The 25,025-nt window shown below is 41.6% G+C and overlaps 2 protein-coding genes across 3 annotated transcripts in view; both read right to left on the bottom strand.

Moving 5' to 3' along the window:
- stk17a (serine/threonine kinase 17a) overlaps nucleotides 1-1,149 on the bottom strand; it is a 94,982-nt gene extending 93,833 nt beyond the window's left edge. The window contains exon 1 of one of the 2 annotated variants that reach the window (XM_020531856.2): nucleotides 899-1,149. In XM_020531856.2, the coding sequence (XP_020387445.2) occupies nucleotides 899-999 (101 nt within the window). In that variant the 5' untranslated portion in view covers nucleotides 1,000-1,149. Of the gene's footprint in view, nucleotides 1-383; nucleotides 417-898 lie in introns of those variants that run through there. The other variant, XM_048609423.1, reaches the window with a different exon arrangement.
- A 12,174-nt stretch (nucleotides 1,150-13,323) lies between these two features.
- LOC109916385 (E3 ubiquitin-protein ligase HECW1-like) overlaps nucleotides 13,324-25,025 on the bottom strand; it is a 419,523-nt gene continuing 407,821 nt past the window's right edge. Inside the window, exon 29 of the mRNA XM_048617591.1 lies at nucleotides 13,324-14,011. Within this exon, the coding sequence (XP_048473548.1) occupies nucleotides 13,900-14,011 (112 nt within the window). The 3' untranslated portion in view covers nucleotides 13,324-13,899. The remainder of the gene's footprint in view (nucleotides 14,012-25,025) is intronic.

Below are 25,025 nucleotides of genomic sequence, written 5' to 3'. Positions count from 1 at the left end.
TTGGCAAAGGGCTATATAACTAAATTCACTGTAACTCTCAATCTGTTGCACTTTCCAATAATGAAAGTTTTATTAGAAGATATGTAACATATCACCAGCCCTCAAGGCACAAGATTCCATAAAAATCTCTAATTGGTTATCAAGTTTCATTTATATAAAAAGCTAAGTGGTAAATATAGTGCATAAAACGCTCATACACAGAAACACTAAATACAACAATCATTGACAATTTATAAAATACCAATATTCTGAATATATATCAAATATCTCAACCATCTCCACTCCAAAATCATGATTTATTCACAATTTACTAATAAATGGAACCCCTTGACTGTGGAATAAAACATAATAACAGAAATATTCTCAAAATAGCAACAGATTACCCAGAACATGTAGTTCAAGCCTCTCAATAATATCTGCTTGAGTCACAATCTCCTTCATTGACAAGTTGTCTTTTTTCAGTCACTGTTAGAGTTGCTCTACCACAGGCTTATCTTTAAATCTCTTTCAGTGATTCACGGTCTCTATTCATCATCTATGCAGGTCATTACTAACCACTGTCAGCTTTAAAAACAAAATCACAGAATCTCTTCCTTCCTTGTTCTATCTCCATATATATATAAAAACAAACCTTTCGGTTTTGCAGGTTGGGATAAATCCGTCTGTATCACTACGTGGGCGTCAGTCAGTCAGTCAGTCAGTCATAATGTGTGTGGGGCTGTTCATCTTACGCGTGTATGTGCAGGTCCCTTGGTCTGCTACCATGATCTTGTACTGATATAGCGTAATCTTGTTGCATGAAAGGCTCTTTCCCCCCACCTCTCTCTCTCTGTCTCTCTCCGTGCGACTGCCTCCAAGTCCATATTAACCTCACTCTTCCCGGCTCTCCCAGCATTACCTGCCGAGCTCTTTGCCCACCAGCGTGTAGCAGTTATTGAAGTTGTCGGTGCAGACCCGGGTCTGGATGGTGGACAGCAAGCCGCTCCGTGGCTGGCTCATGACTTCGCCTGTCTGCGGCGGACACCGTGCTGGGGTACGGCTGTCGGTCCCGGCCTGAGCTCCTACCGCCTTCTCACTCTCAGGCTCAGCTCCTGCACTACCGGCTCATTCACAACACTAACCCCACCACATCGTCACCATGGAGACAGCCAGCTGATTGACAGCTGGGGGCGGGGGGGGGGGCGGGGCCTTTAAAAAGGCGATGGCAGAATATTATTAAAAAGGCAATGCAAGGACAATTTAGACGAAGGTCATTTCTCGCAGGGTTTATGTTCCCTTTATAAGTTTCACCAACGCGTGGAAAATTATTTTTTGTCTATTTTAAATTCTGCAATGTATTTCGAAGTGCAGACATTAAAAATATATAGTTGCGTGGGATTGGAGAGGTCGAAAAATGAATTCACAAAGATAACACCAGAGCTGTCAGGTTAGACTTATTTGGGTGGACTGATGAAGCTGGGGTTCATTTCTCGAGGATTAGGAAATGTGTTTGCATTTGTACCTCACTGTGTTACTACGTACAACATGACAAAAGACTTGCGAGGAAAGTTGTAGGTCCTAGCAGAAAAGGGACAGGAACAACGTGGATACAAAGTTGGCGAGTGATATGAAACAAGGGTAATCTCAATGGATTTTTTAGGGGCGGGAAGAAGGTTTGTAGTGGAGTTTCCCAAGGGTTGGTAGCGGACCCTTGCTTTTCCTAATGTTTAATGATCCGGATCTCCGGTTGCAAGGGGCTATTTCAAGGTTTGTAGATGATACTGAACTTGGAGGAATTGTAAACTGTGAAGAGGATAGTGTGGAACTCCAAAAGGGCATCAACAAGTTGCTGGAGTGGGGAGATAGGTAGCAGATGAGGTTCAATACAAGGGGTTCTGCTATAACGTGATAGATGCGTTCCTGTGTAATGACGCATTATTTAAAAAAATCACGGTAGAGAAAGTGACAGGGCCAATGGGAAGGGGTGGGGGTGGGGGGGGGGGGGGGGGGGGGGTGGGGGCAGGGGCAGACCAACAAAAAAAATCACTCAAAATGACTCAAAAATTACTTAAAAGCACAACACAAAGGATAGCACAGTTTGAATAAATGTTTAATTCACATATAATAATGAAAGGACTATATTTATTACCTTATTTTGAAAAAAATATCAAGATGACTTGATGGGGGAGGAGGTTTTGAGGTTGCTCTATTGTTAATACAGGGGTTGAGGGCCATCATCATCATTATCCTCAGGTGCAGTTGTGGTTTGCAGGATTAGGGTGAAAAATAGTTAATCCAGAAGTGGATGGCTGTGGTTCATTGTCTTCTGGTTGTTTCTTGGGGTTTGGCTTAAAAAAGACGTCCAGTTTTTGCTGCTTTTCCCTTCTTCATACAGTGCCAAAGAATCTTCCTTCACTTTTACATACACTTACTTCTTTTACATATACTACCCGCAATTTTATCACTTTCTTATTAGCATTCTTGCCACGATGTCCTCGCATTTTGTGGGTAACACAACAGAATTGTGCAGTAAGAGATAACAAGGTGTAGAGCTGGATGAACATAGCAGGCCGAGCAGGAAGGCTGACGTTTCCGGCCTAGACCCTTCTTCAGAAATGGGGGAGGGGAAGGGGGTTCTGAAATAAAGAGGGAGAGAGGGGGAGGCGGATAGAAGAGGGATAGAGGAGATAGACAGGTCAAAGAGGCGGGAATGGAGCCAGTAAAGGTGAGTGCAGGTAGGGAGGAGATAGGTCAGTCCAGGGAGGACAGGTCAAGGGGGCGGGATGAGGTTAGTAGGTAGGAGATGGGGGTGGGGCTTGAGGTGGGAGGAGGGGATAGGTGGGAGGAAGGACAGGTTAGGGAGGCAGGGACGAGCTGGACTGGTTTTGGGATGCGGTAGGGGGAGGGGAGATTTTGAAGCTTGTGAAATCCACATTGATACCATTAGGCTTCAGGGTTCCCAGGCGGAATATGAGATGCTGTTCCTGCAACCTTCGGGTGGCATCGTTGTGGCACTGCGGGAGGCCCAGGACGGACATGTCGTCTGCGGAATGGGAGGGGAAGTTGAAATGGTTCGCGACTGGGAGGTGCAGTAGTTTAGTGCGAACTGAGCGTAGGTGTTCTGCAAAGCGGTCCCCAAGCCTCCGCTTGGTTTCCCTGATGTAGAGGAGGCCACAACGGGAATAGCGGATACAGTATACCACATTAGCAGACGTGCAGGTGAACATCTGCTTGATGGGGAAAGTCTTCTTGGGGCCTGGGATGGGGGTGAGGGAGGAGGTGTAGGGGCAGGTGTAGCACTTGCTGTGGTTGCAAAGAAAAGTGCCGGGTGAGGTGGGGTTGGAGGGGAGTGTGGAGCATACGAGGGAGTCACGGAGAGAGTGGTCCCTCCAGAAAGCAGATAAGGGTGGGGAGGGAAAAATGTCTTGGGTGGTGGGGTCGGATTTCAGATGGCGGAAGTGTCAGAGGATGATGCATTGGATCCGGAGGTTGGTGGGGTGGTACGTGAGGACGAGGGGGATTCTATTTTGGTTGTTATTGCGGGGAGGGGGTGTGAGGGATGAGTTGCGGGAAATGCGGGAGACACGGTCGAGGGCGTTCTCGACCACAGAGGGGGAGAAGTTGTGGCCCCCTCTACATCGGGGAAACCAAGTGGAGGCTTGGGGACCGCTTTGCGGAACACCTACGCTCGGTTCGCACTAAACTACTGCACCTCCCAGTCGCGAACCATTTCAACTACCCCTCCCATTCCGCAGACGACATGTCCATCCTGGGCCTCCTGCAGTGCCACAACGATGCTACCCGAAGGTTGCAGGAACAGCAACTCATATTCCGCTTGGGAACCCTGCAGCCCAATGGTATCAATGTGGATTTCACAAGCTTCAAAACCTCCCCTCCCCCTACCGCATCCTAAAACCAGCTCAGCTCATCCCCACCTCCGTAACCTGTCCTTCCTCCCACCTATACCCTCCTCCCACCTCAAGCCCCACCCCCATCTCCAACCTACTAACCTCATCCCGCCCCCTTGACCTGTCCGTCCTCCCTGGACTGACCTATCTCCTCCCTACCTCCCCACCTACACCCACCTTTACTGGCTCCATCCCCACCCCTTTGACCTGTCTGTCTCCTCTCCACCTATCTTCTCCTCTATCCATCTTCTATCCGCCTCCCCCTCTCTCCCTATTTATTTCAGAACCCTCTTCCCCTCCCCCGTTTCTGAAGAAGGGTCGAGGCCCGAAACATCAGCCTTCCTGCTCCTCTGATGCTGCTTGGCCTGTTGTGTTCATCCAGCTCTACACCTTGTTATCTCAGATTCTCCAGCATCTGCAGTTCCTACTATCTCTGAAAGAATTGTGCAGTACCTCTCACGGAAAGATTGAGGATCCTTGATGCCAGCGCATGGACTCTTTTGGCACATGCTCAAGACAAAGCCAACAAACTGATTATGTGATGTCAACATTGGAATCGCATCATAGCCAACACAAGGTTCGAGTTTTACAAATAGCGATCCCCTATTTGTCAATCGCATTATAGCCAATATGCGTTGCAGGAATACGGAGAAGTGTGGGGTGAAGCAGTTTGGTCTGAGGAACATTGAAAGACAGTAGAAAATAGGAGGTACAATTCTCAAGGAGGTGCAGGAGAAGAGACAATTGGTGTTTATGTACACATCATTGAAGATGGCAGGATAGTTAACAAAGTACATAGTGTTCTTGGCTTTATTAATATGGGCAAAGAATACAAGGGCACAAGGGAGGTGATATTGAACTTGCCAAGACAATTGTTAGATCTCAGTTGAGTGTTGTGTATAGTTGTGGATGCCACATTATAGGAAAGATGTGATTGCATTGGAGAGAGTGCAGGTACAATTTACAGAAATGGTTCCAGGAATGAGAAACTTCAGTTGTGAGGATAGATTGAAGAAGTTGGGATAGTTATCTTTGGAAAGAAGGAGAGATTTGGTAGATGTTTTCAAAATCATGAACAGGATGTTTGAGGTTGGTTGGCTTGCTGAACTGGTTTGTTTTCCGCAGGAGTTTCATTACCATGCTGGGTAACATCCTCAGTGCAGCCTCCGATGAAGTGTCAGTGTGTTTTCCCACCTGGTTTTTAAACTCTGGAGTGTTGCTGCAGTGTGTTATTGCCCGTTTAGATAGTGTTCGGACGCAGCTTCATTTGTGTGTGTTGGGATGGTTACTATTGAAGTTCAGTACCTGGTCTGTGTGTGTGGCTTTTCGGTGTACTTTCATTTGCAGTTCCCCATTTGTCTTGCGCTCTACCATGATGTCTGGGAATGGGAGCTGTTTGTTCCTCTCCTCCTCTCTGGTAAATTTTATTCCGGTGAGGGTGTTGTTTATAAGTTTGTGTGTCTCCTCTAGTTTGGTCCGTTTTAATGATGACAAAGGTGTCATCCACGTAGCGTCTCCACAGTTTTGGTTGGATTAGCAGAAGGGCCATCCTTTCCAGTCGTTGCATCACTCCCTCTGCTATGAGTCCGTAGACAGGTGATCCCATGGGTGTCCCGTTGATATGTTCGTATGTTTGGCCATTGAAAGTGAAGTGGGTGGTGAGGCATAGGTCCAGTAGTTTGAGCATGTTGTCTGTGGAGATGGTTTCAGTGAGATCTTGCTCTTGTTCCAGTAGTGCTGTCATTGTTTCCCTTCCTAGTGGTATGTCTATTGATGTAAATAGGGCAGTGACATCAAACAATATCATGGTCTCTTTGTCGTCTATCCTTATGTCTTTGATGGAGTTGAGGAATTCTTGGGCTGAGTGGATAGAGTGGGGTGACTCATTGACTAGGTGCCTGAGTCTCCTTGGCTAATCAAAATAGAATGAATGAATAAATTCAAAGTGATATGCAAACAAAGCAAGAGTGATGTGAGAAAACACTATTTTTCCCTCTATTACCTACCAAGCTCTTTATCCATGAGTGTGTAACAGTTGTTGAAATTGTTGGTGGATCTTCAGTTGGATGTCCAACTTTACTCCAAGACTCGGCCATTCTGGGGCATTGACCCTGGGGCTCAGAACAAAGTGAGGTAAACCCAGCAATTAAAAAATAGTCCGTTTAATGTCTCGCAATCCTGTAACCGTCTTTTCATTTGCCACTAACTTCCTTCAATTTCCAAACCATCCAATGTTGGTATTCTCTTCCTTCTGCTTTTTCCTTGTAATTTCCCTCCAGAACATTTCTTATGAGTTTGTTTTCTCTTAAGATATGTCCTATCCAGTTACTCTGCATTTTCTTAATTATCTGCAACTCCATATTTGTATGTTCACTCTCCAAAGCTCTTCATTTTTTTTTCTGTCCAGCTGATTCTTTCCATTCTCCTCCAAAGGAGCTTTTTAATAAGTTAGACCTCCTTCACTAAGGTCCACTTCTTACATCCGTGCATAACAACACTCCAAACCAAGCTCTTTACGAGGAACCCTTTGAGTTTTTTTTTAGCTTTTTAGTTAGCAATTGCCTGTTCTTACTAAATATGGCCTTTCCCATTGCTGTCATTGTTCTTATTTCTTTATTGCATCTTCCATCTGCGCATAATATACTTGCTAATTATTTGAATTCTTGTACTTGTTCTTGTTCTCTTCCTTTTATGAATACATGAACATTTTTAGGGATTTTGAGATTTGCATCACTTTGGTTTTGTTCGTGTTCACATTTAGGAAATAATCCAAATTAACTAACAAAGATAAGAGACAGTTAGAAAACGATGGGCTGATAAATGAAAGCCTGCATTTATTTGTCAAAGGCAATTTATTTGAGTAACTTTATTGAGTTCTTTGCGGGGTCTTGTGCTGCAGTGGTAGTGTCCCTACATCTGGGCCGAAAGGTCTGGGTTCAAGTCCTAGCCCCGCTGGAGATATATCGTAATATGCTTGAATAGGTTAAGCAAAATACCCACTGGGTTGTTTGAAAAAATAATAAGGAGGTCTGAGGACAGAATGCCAGGCAATATTTTGTATGATAGGTTCTCCCTTGGTTTCAATGTATTTATATTCAGAAAGGAGACCAATTGGTCACCATCCAATTTGGTATTGTCTCATAAATGACCTGATTGCAAATATTACATATGAAGACTGGGGCTATTTTCCCTGGATTATTGGAGGCTGAGGGGTGACCTTATAGAAGCTGATAAAATCATGAGGGGCATGGTTGGGCAAATAGACAAGGTCTTTTCCCTGGGGTAGGTGTGTCCAAACTTGAGGACATAGGTTTAAGGTGAGAGGGGAAAGATTTAAAAGGGACCTAAAGGACAATTTTTTCACACAGAGGGTGGTATGTTTATGGAATGAGCTGCCAGAGGAAGTATTGGAGGCTGGTTTGATTACAACTTTTGAAAGGCATGTGGGTGGGTACGCAAATAGGAAGGTTGTAGAGGGATATGGGCCAAATTCTGGCAAATGGGACTAGATTTCTTTAGAATATCTGGTCAGCATGGGCGAGTTGGTCATCATTAGACTCTTAATTCCAGATTTTTATTGAATTCAAATTCCACCATTTGCCACAGTGGGATTCAAACCTGGGTCCCCAGAACATTACCAAGGTCTCTAGGTTAAAACAGTCCAGTGATAATACCACAAGGCCATTGCCTTCCTCATTAGAAATATATCACTGTTCTTTCAGTGTCACTGGATCAAAATCCTGGAATTCCCTTCCTAATAGCATTGTAGATCTACCTACATCAAATGGATTGCAGTAGTTCAAGAAAGCAGCTCCCCACCTCTTTCACAAGGACAACTAGGGACGGGCAATAATTGCTGGCCCAACAAGTGACGGCCACATCCCATGAATGAATAAATAAAAAAGGAAAGTTTGGAAATCCTGTTGCAATCCCACAGACAAATCAGTAATCTTTAAAAAGAAATCCAAACTTCCAAAGAATGACTAAAAGGATCACACAAGATTTCAAGTTTTAAAACTTTTACAGTAACAAACAAACAAACTAAGGGAAACAGTGACTAATCACTATTTCACTAACAAATTCTACAGAAAAGATTTCCCATTTAATTTTTGCCATAATCAAGAATGCTCTGCTATGATTATACTTTGTCCCTTAAGTGGACATTTCATTCTCAAGGAACTAATCCCAAGCTTTTCTCCGCTCCTTTCCCTTTTTTGCAATAGGATAACATTTACTCTCCAAACTAACATTCATGGTGAAGTACAAAAAGAAGATTTCTTACACTAGCTAAAGCTAGCTGAATCTTCCAACATCATTTTATTTGAGCTTAGTCTCTTCAATCTGAGTGTGAAATGCCAGTTGCACCCCGTATGATAAACAGCAAACACTTGTTACCTCTAGCTCTGTGCTCTCTCTCAGATTCTGACAGACTAACCATCTTTGTCAGGTTCAGTGATATTTTAAGGAAAGCTCTGGATCATGCAATTTGTGATTGAAGAACAATTTTTTAAAAAGTGTAGATACTAAAGCTCTTGGAAGTAAATTTCAATCGTTTTGTGTAATCCCTTTCATCGTTAGAATACTGATCATACTCAAGTAATATTTGGTCCTGTGTAAAAGTTGACAAAAATATTTGGCCAAAATAATCCTTAATTTTGGTACATCTATGAATAAGTCAACTCCTGAATTTTGACCCAAAAAATCCAAACTCTCTCCTCTTGCTGCTGAAATCAAACTTGTCCTGCTGCAACCTTACTCATTTATTGAATCATAGAATAGTTTACCATTGAAGGCCTCCACCCAGTTCCTTATATCTACACCTACCAACATGAGCTATCAAGGCTACCACCTCACTGGTGCACGCTGCTTACCTATGAATCACATCCTCTCAAATGCCATTGAGGAGTTGCAGCAGTTCCGCAGCCTAGTTCAAACTCAGTTATTGAGATTGCAGAACTCATAAATTATTGTGCAGAAACTAGAGAATTCAAGATATTGGGGAAGAACATGAGAAATTGGAGGAAGTTTGCTACATAGCATAGGCAGATGCCTAATAATAAATATACAAACAGAGGAAAGCCTAACAAGTGACTGTATTTGGAAAATTAACTTGCAAAATACACAAATAAAAATTGTCAGGATGGTCTCTCCTTTTCTGTGAATCTGTCCAAATCTTCAACCTGAAACAAACAAAAAATTTAATCTTTGTAGATTTCAAAGCCAGTCCTGAATAATATACCAGGTTTATAAAGAGAAACTATTTTATATAGTGACAGAAGAACAAGATTTCACAGCGTCTCCTAGCACAGCTTGAGACATAGAGGAGAATGTCTTTTTGGGGTTGGTGACAGTTTTAGTGTGTGTTTTGTTGCTAAGTAGTATTCCTTTCTCTACTGAGGTAAAAACTGAATGAATTTATATACATTTGCAAATTGCTTTTGTTTTTAATGAATTTGATTTATATTCAATGTAAACACATTAATATCTCTCTCTGTTGAAATTGTTTTCTTAAGAATTCAGTAATAAAATTACTTTTTGGCTCATTTTGTACAGTTTTGGGGCAGTGTTGGCGAAAGCAGACTTTATCCTGACAACTCTGTAACCAATTGATGTAACACAGTAAACAGTTAGATAGTAGGACAATGAGAGAGGGTGGATTTTCTCCCCTCCAATATGTCACTTGTGTATAAGCTGAACCATAGCTTCTCAGCTAAAATTGTGTCTCAGAAATTCATCTTTTACACAAGTATATATACCATGCACTTGCCAAACTCACTCATATCAGAAATACCCAACATACCAATTACAAATACTGATGATTAATTTCAGGTGCATAGAGATGTATTGAAGTCTGTTTAGGTTGGTCTTGTATAATTAATATGCAACACACAATGAGCTGAATCTTACTGAAAATTTACAGTGTCATTTTTGTCATGTATCATGGAGAGTTTCTTTCTGTGAAGTCTAATGTGTTTTCTCGCCTGATTGTCCAAAAGTTGTCTCATTAGCTATATATCATACCCTATGGTGCCCCTCTTGTCTGACCCTTTCTCAGAACTGTTCTGAGGAAGGGTCACCGGACCCGAAACATTAACTCTGTTTTTCTCTGTCATTTGCAAGGAGAATCACTTTCCCTGTGGAAAAGAGGTATTATCTTGTCAGATGTTGTTTCCTAGGTATTAGGTTCAAGGGGAATGCTTAAACCCAAATACTGCACCTCACGATGAGAAAAGATGCTTGGTTGTCACACTGACAACTCTTCACACTAGATCTCAGAGTGAACAGGATGTTTGACACTCCTGTTCTTATCTGTCAGCCAGGGCTCCCTGATTGGACCAGATTAACAGCCCAATTAGGGAACTCATATTCTATGAGGTCCACCTTGCTGACCTTGTTACAATCATTAGAGTATCAAATAGTCAATATTAAAAGGCCTTTGAAGTCCTGCACCCAGTGCACATTCTGTGCCTCTAGTGCTTCTCCCTACTGGCATTCAATATGAAGAAGTACTGATTCATCAGAGGGAGAGTGATAAGTGACATTCAGCAAGAGCTTTTCTTATTTGCTCCTATTTTACCTAGTGCTACAAGACTTCACAATGTTCAGAGTTTCTGTGAATAACTGCAAGGATCATTCTCTTACATTTATCAGTGGTGTACTATATATCACTGTGTTGCTACTGTTTACCAGTTCATACCAAAGTATGTGATGAATAACTATGTGGTGCAGTGGTAGTATCCCTCTCGCTGAATCAGGAGACTCAGGTTCAACTCCCACCTACACCAGAGGTGAGTAATGATATCTCTGAACAGGATGATTTTTTTTTTGTTGTTGGAACACAGCTTATTGTTTGATCGATTAGTGTGGTGCAATTTTCAGGTATTGGTTGAATAGAGATCTGTTGGCCAGTCAAGAGGACTTTGCAGAGTAGACTGGTTTAAATGTGCCTTTGTCATATTAAATGCCTGTGTTGATGTTGGATGCCTTTCCAGACCACTTTCAAAGGGCAGTTAGGAGTCAACCACTTGGCTGTGGGTCTGGAGTCACATATGGGCCAGACTGGTAATAGGCCCCTGTCAGCCTTCTGCAGGGATTGCTCCCTCTAGGTCACCCTGGTCCACTCCTCCTTCACTTCCAACACACCCCACAGTCCCATGGCATGTCTAACACCTGCCCATTTACTTCCTCCCTCCTCAGTGTCCAAGGGCCCAAACATACCATCCAGATGAAGCAGCACTTTATCTGCACGCCGCTCAAATCTAGTCTACTATATTCGCTGCTTACAATGCGGTCTCCCCTACATTAGGGAAACGAAGCGTAGACTGGGTGACTACTTCACGGAACACCATGTTCTGTCTGCAAAAAAGACCCTGAGCTTCCAGTTGCCTGCCACTTCAATACACCATCATGTTCCCTGGCCAACATCTCTGTCTCAGGCTTACTGTAGTGATTCAGTGAAGCTCCATGCAAACTGGAAGAACAGCACCTCAATTTCCACTTGAGAACTCTTAAGAGTCTTCTGGACTCAATATCAAGTTCAACAATTTTAGAGCTTGAGGAACCTTCTCTCACGTCCTTGTCTCAACGCCCATACACCAGACCTTGTGATCACATGGTCTGCTATTACACACAATCCATTGTTAGCCACCAATTGTCCACATTGGTAGCTATTCATTCTCCCAAGCTGATCATTACCTACTCCTTTGTCAATCCAACTGTTGTCTCTCTTTGAGTTCTATCTCCACCTATTGTTTACTCCTTACTTTCTCCTGCCCTCCAATCTTCTGCATAAAAGCCAACTTTTTCCTAGCTACCATCAGTTCTGAGGAAGGATCACTAGACCTGAAATGCTAGCTCTGTTTCCTGTTACAAGTCTGCCAGACTTGATGAGCTTTTCCAGCAATTTCTGTTTTCGTTTCTGGTAATAGAATTGCAAATTTCTTTCCTCAAACATATTAGTTGATCAGATGCATTTTTACTTCATGGTTATTATTACTGAGACTAACTTTTTATTCCAGATTTATTTAATTCATTGATTTTAAATTTCCCCAGTTGCCACATGGAATGTCAACTAACTATCAGGCCTGGGAATCAGTAATGCTATTACAACTATACTGTATTTCCATTGCTTGTAATGTTCTACAAATAAAATTGTGATGGATCTTTTACGTCCACCAGAACAGGCAGATGATGCCCCAAGTTTAATGTCTTATTCAAAAGGCAGTATCTCCAAAAATACAATACTCCGTCAGCACTAGTAAAGTGAAACCACCAGCATGGAATATGCTGTGCAGTCAGTTTCACTCATTCAGAGATGAATATGCCATGGTGAGTTAAACAGCTTCTACCATATTCCAGCAAATTCTAGGCTACTAAAGGCTGCCTAACTTTCTTGATCTATGAGCCTGAAGATATATTGCCTTTGAGATTACAAAGTGAAAGATTTACGTTAGTTATTTGACATTCATATTTATATTCAGGTTAGCATCAAACTGCAAATTCCCAATAGTTATATGCTATTTTAATCAAAGATAGTAAATCAATTCACTCAAGAAGAAGCTAGGCTAGTTGATTTACTGTTGGTATTGAACGGAGTACTTATCTGCCCTGTCAGGTCAATATAAAAATCCACTGACACTATTTGAGTGCGGATGTTTTCTGCTGTGCTCTGGTCACTATTTCTTCTTCAAGCGACATCATCAGAAACAGATGATCAAGTCACTTACATAGTTACTATTAATAGAAGCTCGAATGTAAATTATCTAGCACATTTGCCAATTTTATAATAGTGACTGTTTGGCTGGGAAATAACTTTGAGCATCTTGAGATCATGAAAACAAGTTATTTTTCAGACTTTTTTTTTACAAAAAGTATTTCCATTGCTAAGCTTGTCACTGAGAGAACATAATATGTTAATATGCACGTTAATTAATTTAAGCTGAAAACCACGTTGGAAAAATAATTTGTAATATTTTATGATGACTTCTTATAACACATTAAAATGTCATTCTATATTGCAAATTTGTTATGCTATAGTAATTGGCTGTATTGTTGTATAAATGTTTGTTTAAATGCAACTTGAGGCATTGCTTACATAAAATAATGGAAAATAGTGAAACAGTTCCACTGTCTACTTTGCTAACTTTAGTTTACCAGCTGCAAACGTTTAGTGCCTTGTCAAATCCACATCAAAAATACGACATTGAAGTGGGGTGCAACAAAAAGTATTAAATAACTAGCTATTACACTGAAGTCAATTATAAACAGACCACACCAGTTTTTCGTAATATCTATCTTAACATGCACTGAAGTTTTAAAAGCAATAATTTCCTTTAAGTTTGCAATGCTCCACCATTGCTGTTGATAATAGCTGCTGCAGAGGCAATGAATTGGGACAATCTTGGAAGGCACTGCCTAACAAGAAGACCATAAATATTGTGGCATAACAAATTAGTTTATTGACATTCGTATACAGCAGCATGATTGTACAGGAAGTGCAGCCTGAGTATCATGTGACTTTCAAATCAGCCAATCAGCTAATTAATATGTAATTTTCTGACAGTGAAATTCCTTAAAATATTCCACAAATCAAAGGCAGATCCGTGTTGTGAATTTGCAGTTGAACTTGAATACAATCCATGGCTCTTACACATTAATTTGTGAATATGTGCTAATGAGGTTATATTAGTTGCCTTTAACATTAAGTGGCCCTGCCAAGAAGAAAATGGCTTTAATTGCATGGGATTGTCTATAGTCCATTCATTTTGGAGATGTTTATTTACAAAACTTAAAAAAATGAAACCAAGCAGGAAATAGTTACAATGGTTCAACATCAATGATTCTTCTTCTTCCTTTCTTGGTTAATTCAGAAATCAGGAAGTACGTCCATAATACTTTACATTTGAGACATCCTCTTTGCATGTGCACATTTTGGGCTTCTCATGTTGTAAGGACAAGGATGCCGCCTGTTCACTGCAGGAGTGGGATTCCTCATTAGAAATGAGTGTTTCTTTCACTCAAGTCCAAAAGTATTGGTTTCTTCCACTGCTGTGACCAGCTTTTCATATAACATAGAATATGATGGATATGGTGGAAGATCCAAGCGGTTGAAACATGTGTGTGCCCTGGAACAGTACAGAAGAGAAAACAGTGTTAATAACATCACCTATTGTTATATGCAGTCAGTAGACCATTCTAGAGGTAATGAAAGCACCTTTCCGATTCTCCCAGCATCTTAGTATTGTTGTAGTCTTATGTCATTGTCAAAGACACTGATCTATATAAGAGAAAAGCATAAATGTTATTCAGCAAAGAAAGGCCAAGGTGTAGGAATTAATTGGAAGACACCCAGAATAATTAGATCCAGCCCTGCTTCCACCTCTACCTATTGTCCATTATATTTGCCTTATTTGTTCTTGCTGATTCTGGTACTTCCTGGTCACCTTGTTAGGGCTGGAGCGATAGACAGTAATATGGAAGAGAGTCATATGGGGTTTAGTCCTCGGGTTAGATTTCAGACAATGGGGTTTCTCAACTGCCAGCTGGAAAACAAACATGAAACCCTGTTACCTCCTCCAGGAAAGCCCATACGTGTCCTCTCAGATATCATCAGGAAGGCCCAGGATTGTGGGGCAACCCAAGCCAGAGGAAGACTATGACAGGAGGAGAATTGCAGGGTGGAGGAATATGGTGTGGAAAGGAGGAATGTTGGCAGCAGGGGCCAGTGAATCATGATGCCATGTCCCTCGATTGAGAACAAGGGAACCCCAAATCTCTCTTCAACATCAAGACCAGAAATGACGTCCTCACTTTGACTCCCTGGGTAGAGATAGTCGACCTGCAGCTGGCCTAATAACAGCAGTGATTTTTAGTTGCCTATTTAAGGGCAGCAGCCGGCAGCTGGGCATGAACCATAGGCCTTTCTGTCCCAGCACTAGATTTGTTGACAGCAGGAAGGTGGTGTGATGTTTGCCCCTGTAAATATGCCAGAATAAAGGAGATAAAAATCCTCCCAATGTCCCTTCAAATGGGCAGCTCCACCTTTCTCTACTAGCTGGAGGTGGCATAATACTGGAGGCTGTATGACAGCAGTGGACCAGATTCCAGCAGGGCACAATTTGTTTCCACTAGATAATCTAGATATATAGTATGGCATGGTTCCCAAAGAAGGCAAGTTTCTTTTTAAAATCATTTATTGTAATCATGTTGTACTCATGCCTGTAGAGTATGTAGTAGAGTTTCAGACAGTAGAGGTTTAATCCCATTCATGTTAGTCATTAGATTACACATTCTTGCAAAAGAGATACATCCATATTCACATTAGTATCCATTGGCTCCAAATGAATAATATGATCTCCTCCTGGCTTTTCCACCTCCAATGACTTTAGTGATGAAGGATACCAACAGAAACAATTTCAACTTGATGATTGGAACCTGCAAGATTCTGGAATCCCTTATTTGAAAAAAAAACTAACAGAATTTTATATTAACAACATTTTAAAATTTTGGCTTCCATGGATAGAATTTAAGTTCTTTATTACTGTCCATGATCAAAGTGGTAGTGTATATTTTATTGCCCTCAATGTATTTGTCCTAATTTTTGGTAATTCCAGCACAAAACATTTATGTGTTTAAGAATAAAAATAGGTTATTTATTATCACAAACTTGCCCTGTTGCAATGTTTCACTCATTCAAATCATAGATACTATCACATACATAATAATTGGATATTGGTGAAAAAAACGCAATTAGGGATTATTACAGTCCGTCTCTCAAGTAAATCTATCTTTTCTTAGATAAGTTAATGCTTTAGATGGACTGAAGGTCTTGAAAAGCAGAGGTTTTTCAGTAAGCAGCGAGAATTCTCAGTTGAATTCCCAAGAGATGGTACTGACATGAACTCAAAGTTATGTCATGACTCAGTGGCATGAGGTGCTGCAAGTCAAGGCCTGCAATTCCCGGAGTCATCACAAAAGTTAAACATTGTAGAAAGTACACAAATTTCCTCAATTTACCTGTCTTACACACCCAGGTTGAAAAACAGAATAGACCAGGTTTCTCTACTGAACATAAACCACTATTTATTATAAGTAAATAGGTGCCACTATGCTACCACAGATTCAGGCCTTGAATCCAGCAGGTCACCTGACAAGAAGAGAATAATAGTTGACTATGACTCCGTGAATGTAATAAAAGGAAAATACTGCAGATGCTGGAAATCTGAAACAAACACAGACAACGCTGGAGAAACTCAGCAGGTCTGGAAGAATCTGTGGAGAGAAAACAGAGTTAACGTTTCAAGTCTGGTATGACTCTTTTTCAGAACTGGAGGTCCTCTGCTCAATAGGTGCCCAAATAGACAGTGAAAAGAAACAAATCTTGTACGTATATAACGCCTATCACAACCTCAGAATGTCCCAATAAACTTCACAATGAATAAAGTTGGCCTTTCTGAATTTGAGAACAGTTGTGTCAATGTGCCAAGCTCTTGCCCATGACTTTAAGTGGGCAATTATCACATTTCTGACCAACAGCACGAGTGAAAATCTATTCTCTGGAGTGAAGCTCTGTTAAATAAATGGTAGGACAAAGGGATGCCAGTGGAATGATGTAAACAGTGCTCCATTTATCTTTTCAACATTAGACCAGTAAAATCGTTTTGACTACAAACAGCAAATACTTGGATATAAGCAATTAAACTACATGTCCAAACATCTGTTTGACCTTTAATAGAGTAATGTAGATTTTTACAATCTATTGAACTGTACTTTTATTAAGCTGAGACCAAAGGAGTGCTAGACTTCCCCGTTGTTACTGGCAATGGAAACCTATGGCCACAACCAACAAACTCAATAAAATTGCAATAAAATTTAAATGGATATTCTGCTTGTCAACATGACAGTTACAAATGTCACTAGGCTGAACAGGGTGAAGCTGCATGTTTCCATTCATTTACATTGTGACCTCCTGGAGAGATTTAGGGTGAAAAATTTCTTACAGTTGGTTTAAAATTGCTGAAAACACATCGGTCACTGTTGGTGTGAATATACGTCAGCAAAACGAAGGAGGTGGTCATTGACTTCAGGAAGTGCAGTGGAGGACATGTCCTGTCTGTATCAGTGGTGCTGAGGTGGAGGTGATTGAAAGCTTCAAGTTCCTAGGCGTAGATATCGCCAACAGTCTCTCCTGGTCCTTCCATGTTAATGCTAGGGCCAAGAAAGCACACCAATGCCTCTACTTCCTCAGAAAGCTAAGGAAATTTGGCATGTCTACAATGACTCTTTGCAATTTTTATAAATGCACCACAGAAAGCATGCTATCCGGATGCATCAAGCATGGTTTAAATTTGAATGATTTATTATCACTTGCATTTTACAGTGGATAATGCAGTAAAATACAGTGAAAAGGTTCAACTGTTGCCCAATCCAGCATCATTTTGAATAGTTTAAGAAAAAAAAGAGTAAAAAGATATAACTGAAAGAGAGTCTATCTTCGTTCTGCTATATTCAGCATGAGTCCTGATTTGGCTCACCAGTTACACCTGCGACACCATCCCTCCTCCTCAGCCTCACCACCGTCTGTACCAGACTCACCAACGTAGGAGTTGGCCGCTCTTCACTGCTGGGCCCACCTTGCCGACAATGAGTACCATGTTGAACCCACACTTGGCTTGCAGCCAGGAGTCCCTGGCTCTGCTGCTGCCACTGTCTTGCCAATAACCAGGAGTCCCAACCCCGGGCCTACCGCAACTGCAATCGGGCGTTCCTGGCTCCGCTGCCACCTCGTTGACGTCAGGAATCCCTGCTCCGGGCATACCATGCTTACGCCACTGCAGCCATTGCTTCGCCAATGCCAGGAGTCTCTGCTCTGGGCCTAATGAAACTAGGAGTCCCTGGCTCCACCGCCAGGCCAGGCCAGGCCACCGCTGTGCCAAGTATCCCGCTCTGGCTGCCCTCCTACAACATATTGCCTTGCCTACAGTCCATGGCTGCCGCTGCTGGCCCCAAACGAATACGACCTTGCTGTCGCTGCCTCTGATCACCGGGAGGCTGCTGCCACTTTGCACATGGCCCAGTCTTGCGGCTGCTGCCAACTAACTCACCAGAGAAAAGAAAAAAAATGAAAAGAAAAGAGAAGTAAAAAGAAGAAAGAAGCAAAGCAGATGGGAGCGAATGAGCCCCAGTCAAGAGTCCTCACGCAGCCCTGCTACTCTGCCACCATATTGGAACCGATATCTTATTTTTGGCAACTGCTCTGCCCAAGAACACAAGAAATTACAGAGAGCAATGAACATAGTCAAGCCCATCAATCAAGCCAGGCTTTCATCCATGGACACTGTCTATACTTCCCGCTACCACGGGAAAGCAACCAACATAATCAAAGACCCCTCCTACGCCTGTTATACTCTCTTCCACTGTCTTCCATCGGGCAGAAGATACAAAAGTTTGAAAACACGTACCGACAGATTCAAGAACAGCTTCTTCCCTGCTATTATCAAACTTTTGAACAGGCCTCTCATATGTTAAAGTTGATCTTTCTCTGCACCTTCTCTATAGCTGTTACACTGTATTTTGCATTCAGTTCTATTGCCCTGATGTACTTATGTAAGATATAATTCGCATGGTTAGCACGCAATACAATACATTTCACTGTTTCTCGGTACATGGGACAAGCTGTACAAGAAGGAACAACAGTAGGCTATTCAGTCCTTCAAGCCTACCCTGCCATTCAATAAGATCATGGCTCATCTGTTTTTAATCTTAACTCTACATTCCTGCATATCCCTCATAATCATTTACCCCTTAGAACCAAGAATCTATCTACCACTGCCTTAAAGATATTTAAAGATTCTGCATCCCTTTTGAAGAATGGAATTTCAATGACTTACAACCCTCTGAGAGAAAAAAAAAAGCTTCCTTGATCTCTGTTTTAAATGGGCACTCCTTATTTTAAAACTATGACCCTTCATTCTAGATTCTGTCACAAGAGGAAACATCCTTTCAACATCCACCCCTCAGGATCTTACATGTTTCAATTATGTCATTTCTGACTGTTCTAGACTCCAGAAGGGTTCTAAATTCCAGTGAAGGGAAAGGCCAGATTAGGAGAACGCAGTATTCTGGGGATGGGAGCAAGTTCCAGAGAGGAATAAATTACAGAAACAGGTAGGGAAGAGTCCATGAAGGATTTTAAATGGAAGGTTGAGAACGTAAAATTGGAAATGTTGGGAAATAAATCTAGCATAATTTAATGAGTGAAGATACAGGTGATTGTGAGCTACAACAGTATAGGGTATGGACAGCAGAGCTCTAACTGGCCTGCTGTGCTCCTCCAGCTCCACACCATGTTATGTCTGACTCCAGCATCTGCAGTTCTTGCTATCTCAGAGCTTTAGAGGAGCTGGAATGTACAGAGCGATGAGGCTGGTAAGGTAAACATTGGAATAGTTGGGTCTGGAAGTGTCTGAATGAGGACCTCAGTAACAAACAGGTTGAGGCAGAGGTAGGTGGTGTGAAAATAATGATTTTTCTAGTGGAGGTGATATGGGAATTAGAATTTCAACTTGGGTAAGTTAAACTCAAAGGTTACAGACAGTTTAAGTCAGTCTGAGATAATCGCTTGGAGAAAGAGGATGAGGAGTAAGAAACATCAGTGACAAATATATGAATTTGTGATGGGGCTGATGATGAATGTTTTGGTTTTCTATCCAATACTCAATATAGGGCAAATTGTCTAATAGAGTGGTGGAAGTGGGTGATGGTGTTGGTTGTCATCAGTGCACAAATAGAGGCTGACCCCATGGATTGAATTCTGCCATGAGCATCAAAACATCAGGATGATTACTATGTCCTGACCACAGTCAGTCAATCTTATGGTGCACTGGCCATTGGAATTGTACAGGAGATGTATAATCACACCAGCCAATTAGCCAGCCAATTAGAGATGGTAGGCAGATTCTAGATGCACATGCTCATAACAATGTGCACACTACATGGAAGACAGGCAGCGATCATGGTCAAGCCCGTCTGATCAGAGGTACATTATTGACGCCCAAGCAGCAGGGAGTCACCAGAGCCAACATCAGCATCAGGGGGAAGCAGCTGAGACTCACATGACCCATAGCCATTGGAGCTATCTCCATGAATTCCATACTCATTAGCAAGGCTGTGATATCGAAAAATAACAGCCTTGCCATTTCTGCCAATATCATTTAAATCTCCTTCGTCTGTAACATGGCCTCCATCTCTGAGTAGGTAGCTGCCTTCTATTTGATGGGATGTTTGGACAAAGTGGGATCCCATTCTACACTGCCAAAATTGGCTGTATTTCTACAGTCAGTACAAAGAATATAACACATAACTACCTCCAACAAGAGAGAATCTATTATCTGTCACTTGTGCAGCATGAACGTTACTTGTCACTTGTTAGCCCACATCTGGATATTGCCCAGGACTTGCTGCATTTGGACAAGGACTACTTCAGTATCTGAGGAGTCACTTAAACATTGTGCAATCATCTGCAGATATTCCAACCTTTGACCTTATAATAGTGAAGGCCGTTAATGAAGCTGGTGAAGATGGTTGTGCCTAAGACACTAGCCTGAGGAACTCCTGCAGAGATTAATTGGAGCTGAGGTAATTGACTTATAACACCTACAACCATTTTCCTTTGTGTCATATATGACTAATCATTGGAGAGTTCATCCCTGATTGCCAATTTATCTCCTGGCTTGATAATAATGGTTTAGTAGGAGATATATATGTGTGGTTTTACTGAATTGCTTGTACAATTTTGCTGATGCTGAAGGTCCACGGTGCCTCATGGATGCCCAGATTTGAGTTGCTAGATTTGGTTGAAGTCTATCCCATTTAGTGCACTAGTACTGCACACAACACAATGAAGGTTATACTCAATGTGAAGGTGGGACTTTGTTTCCATAAAGACTATGAGATGGTTACTGTTACTGATACCCATCATGCACTAAGGCTTCTCTGGCTTGCAAATTGGTACAGTTGAGGTCAAATATGTTTTTCCCTCAATACCCAATGATCCAGTCTAGCAACAATGCCCTTTAGGACTTGACCAATTGGTCAGTAGTGTTGCTGCTGAGCCACTCTTGGTGGTGGATGTTGAAATCCCCCATCCAGTATACATTCTACACCCTTGCCACCCTCACTGCTTCCTCCAAGTGTTGTTCAACATTGAGGAGTACAGATTCATCAGCTGAGGGAAGGGTGGTAGCTGATATTCAGAAGGATATTTCTTTGTCTACTTTTGATCTGATGCCATGACATCATAGTACTGGAGTCAATATTGAGGAGTCCCAGGGAAACCTCCTTTAGACTGTACACTACTGTGCCATTACCTTTGATGGTGGGACAGAACAAACCCAGGGTTGATGATGATGTTGCCTTAGACATAATCTGTAAAGTATTTGAGAAGTTTTGGACCCCATATCAAAGGGTTGTGCTGGATTTGGAGGGGGTCCAGATGAGGTTTACAAGAATGATTCCAGGAATGAAGGGCTTTTCATATGAATGGTGGAGGACACTGTATTCGGTGGAGTTTAGAAGGATGAGGGGGGAGTCTCGTTGAAGCTTAAAGAATATTGACAGCTCTGGCAGCAGCTGTGAAGGAAAAAAACAGAGTTAATGTTTCAGGTCCAGTGACCCTTTTTCAGAAGTGTTCTGTTGAGCTTTTTCAGCAACTTTGTTTTTGTTCCTGATATACAGCATCTACAGTTCTTTCGGTTTTTCTTAAAGAATATTGAGATGCCTGGATAGATTGGATGTGGCAAAGATGTTTCCACTGGTACAAGAGAATAGGACCTGAGGGCACAGTCTCAGAGTGAAGGGAAAACCCTTTAGAACTGAGATGAGGAGGAATTTCTTCAGCCAGAGGTTGGTGATTCTGTGGAACTCACTGCTACAGCAGGTTGTGGAGGACGAGTCATTGAGGGTATTTAAGATAAAGATAGAGAGATTCTTGATTAGTAAGGGGATCATGGATTATGGTGCGATGGCAAGAGAATGGGGTTGAGAAACATAGCAGTCATGATTGAATAGAGGCACAGACTCGATGGGCCAAATGGCCTAATTCTGCTCCTGTATCTTATGGTCTTATTGTCTATAGTATGATTGTGTGAGTATGACAATGTCAGGCGGTTTCTTGACTAGTCTATGACACAGTTCTTCCAGTTTTGGCAGTAGCCCCCAGCTGTTGGCATGGAGGACTTTAGGCTTGACAGGACTGAATTTGCTATTATCATTTCTGGTGCTGAGTTTGATGCCAGGTCATCCACCCAGTTTCATTCCTTTGAGAGATTTTAGCAGAATTGCCTGGCGTGGGAGGCCATTTCAGAGGGCAGATAAGGGTCAACCTTATTGCTGTGGATCGTCTACCAGACCAGGTAAGGACAGTAAATTTCCTTCCCCAAACAATATTAGTGAACCAGATGGGCTGTTTAAGCAACAAATATAGGTGTAATGGCCACAATTACTGAAGAGAGTTTTACATTCCAGATTTATTAACTAAGTTTAAATTCTACCAGCTGCCTTGATGGATTTGTCACCCTGCCGCTATAGCATTAGCCCAGGCTCCTGGATTTCTAATTTGGTAACTAAACTATGCCACTGCCTTCCCTGAAAAGAAAAGTTATCAAAAGCAAAATGATAAGATTTTATCGTGATCTTTTACATAGAAATTCCAAACAGAATAGGATTAGAACTATTTTCTCTCATGAAGGTTAAATTTAGACATGAACTGATTGTTTTGAATGTCTAATTTCAGCACTTCAGTGTATTTAAAACACCTCTCTTTAAGTTTACTCTTTCAGTCGAGGTCTTAGCAACTGTAGGGATCTTCCTTAGTCTTCCATTCAATCCATTCCTTTGAGAAAGATGAAAAGAAGAATCAGATATAACCACAGCAGCAGTTCCAGGCTGAACAGACAATTTAGGCTACATTGGAGCTCTTGTGGTGCAGTGGAACTATCCCTAGTTTAGAGCCGGGAAGCCTGCGTTCAACTCCCACCCATTCCAGAGGTGTGTAATAACATCTCTGAACAGGTTGATGAGGAAGTAGGGTTTTTTTAGGCAACCTCTAACCATGTGCCCTTTGATACCAATTCCTCTCTGATCCAGGCACAAATACTTCACTGTGACACACCACCACTGTAATGCCTGAGAGTGTTGTACTTTCCAGACAGCTGTGTGGCACAAATCCTAAATGGGACTTAGAGCTGACTAAGCTCTCAGCCTGCTGCCAAATGAGCTGTGGCAGCATGATCCCCTTTCAGCAACATATTCAATCCAATCACTTGCTTACATACAGCTTTCCTTCACAACTGTAAAAGTTTTGATTGGGTGTTGTTCTGCTACAGCTTGGAGCAGGCAATTCTGCCGTCCTGCTCCAGATAATATGGTACATGTCTCTTCTGTAAAAAAAATTATCACGGTACAAAATTTGACAGTTTTCTTATTGTTCATGATCACTACGGTGCTTACTTATCGCCCTGTCAATAGACATACGCCACTTCCCGTACAGAGGAAAGACATTCTACAATGATTGATACATCATTTGAAGAAACAGCTTTGAGGCAATGAGATGTTGCTTCCTTGTCTTTGGTTGTGGTCTGCTTTCTCTTCCAAGAACAATGTAAAGAAAATACAAGTCCTCTATGTATCATCACGTGGATTGCAAATCTGGTTTCAGAATAAAGATGCAGTGGTATTCATGACCAAGGTCCCCTTGGATAGGCTAAAGTGCCATTGTTGGGTTTTCTTTGCTACATGATAATTAGTAATAACTCAATTGAAGAAGCTTTTAATGTGGAAGTTCAGTGCCCTGCAGAAATATAGGCTTCAGAGATGGCTGTGAACCACACTGATAACCAGACGAAAAGTCTCGCCCAACCATTCTGGTTGTTGCAACAGCATCGGATTCACTTACCCCTCTCTTCAGTCCCACCACTCATAATGATTAACTATATTTTGTTGTGAAATTATGCAAATTCTAATTCTTGATATCTCTAAAACAGAGAAGCAAAGACAGAACGGAGAGAAACAAGAGACTGTTGGAAGGGTCTCTCAAATATGTGCAGCATTTCATTCCTTACCCTACGTTGAGTTACTCATTTTAAAAAATACATAAATGAAGCCTCTGATCACCTTTGATTCTTGCAATGTAGGTTGATATTTTGTTTCCACTCAGAGTGAAAGAGGAGAAAATTATATTACAGGCAGAAGACAGGGGACTAGCAAATGGAAAGAATTTTTAGGAACTAGTAAAGGAACAAAAATATCAAAAAAGGCTAGAATTACAGATTTGAAGAGAAAGTGCTGCTAAAGAAGAAGTGGTACACCCTACTTCTCAATTGCATAAAAAAACTCATCCATTTTAATTCTTCCTCTTTGAAGGGTGACACTTCAACACTTCTGGCTAAAATATTTCCCTCTTTATAAGGAAACATGATGCAGTATTCAGCAAATACTGGTAAGTCTTACAGCCGTCAAGCTGTTTCTATTATATATTCCAGTGGTTATCAAATTAGAGGTCATGGGTCCCAGGAGGTCTTGTAGAAATATTTCCAAAGGCTACAAGAGATATTATGAAAGTAGACTGCCCAGGACCCTGTGCTCAGAGGGAAGAGTAAGGTTATGAGCCATGGCTGGAATTTGGGCTCGTGTATGTCCACCATGCTAAATATAAATTACAACTTGCATTCTGGATGAAGCTATTTGATCATCAATGGCAACTTAAGCATTGAGCACAAAAGGTGGCAGACTAGAGTAGGAATTCTTTGAAGTGTTTTAAGAGAGGTCTGTCATGGGTTAATCAATCTGAAATTAACTGAAATGGAGATGGTTGGATTCCCCTGATCTTCATTAGGGCTCCCTAATGCTCTGGTTTCAAAGTGGAGTCTGACAGGCAGACGATGTTGTGAATAGGGACTTCTTTTCTTTAGAAGTAAAATTTGCTGTTCAGTATTTGCAGTGACAAACTAGTGTTGATATTTGCTGCATTATTGAATATTTGTGCCAAATAGATTGTGCACAATGCTGTCAAGTACTCTGTAGTTTAGTTTTGATGGCTCAAATCAAATATATTATTAGAAAATCCATGTATTAAATTATGGA

This window comes from Rhincodon typus, chromosome 2 (genome assembly GCF_021869965.1).
Source record: "Rhincodon typus isolate 14 chromosome 2, sRhiTyp1.1, whole genome shotgun sequence".
Taxonomy (NCBI): Eukaryota; Metazoa; Chordata; class Chondrichthyes; order Orectolobiformes; family Rhincodontidae; genus Rhincodon; species Rhincodon typus.
The sequence above is the reverse complement of the archived record's forward strand: the minus strand, read 5'-3'. Positions and strand labels throughout refer to the sequence as shown.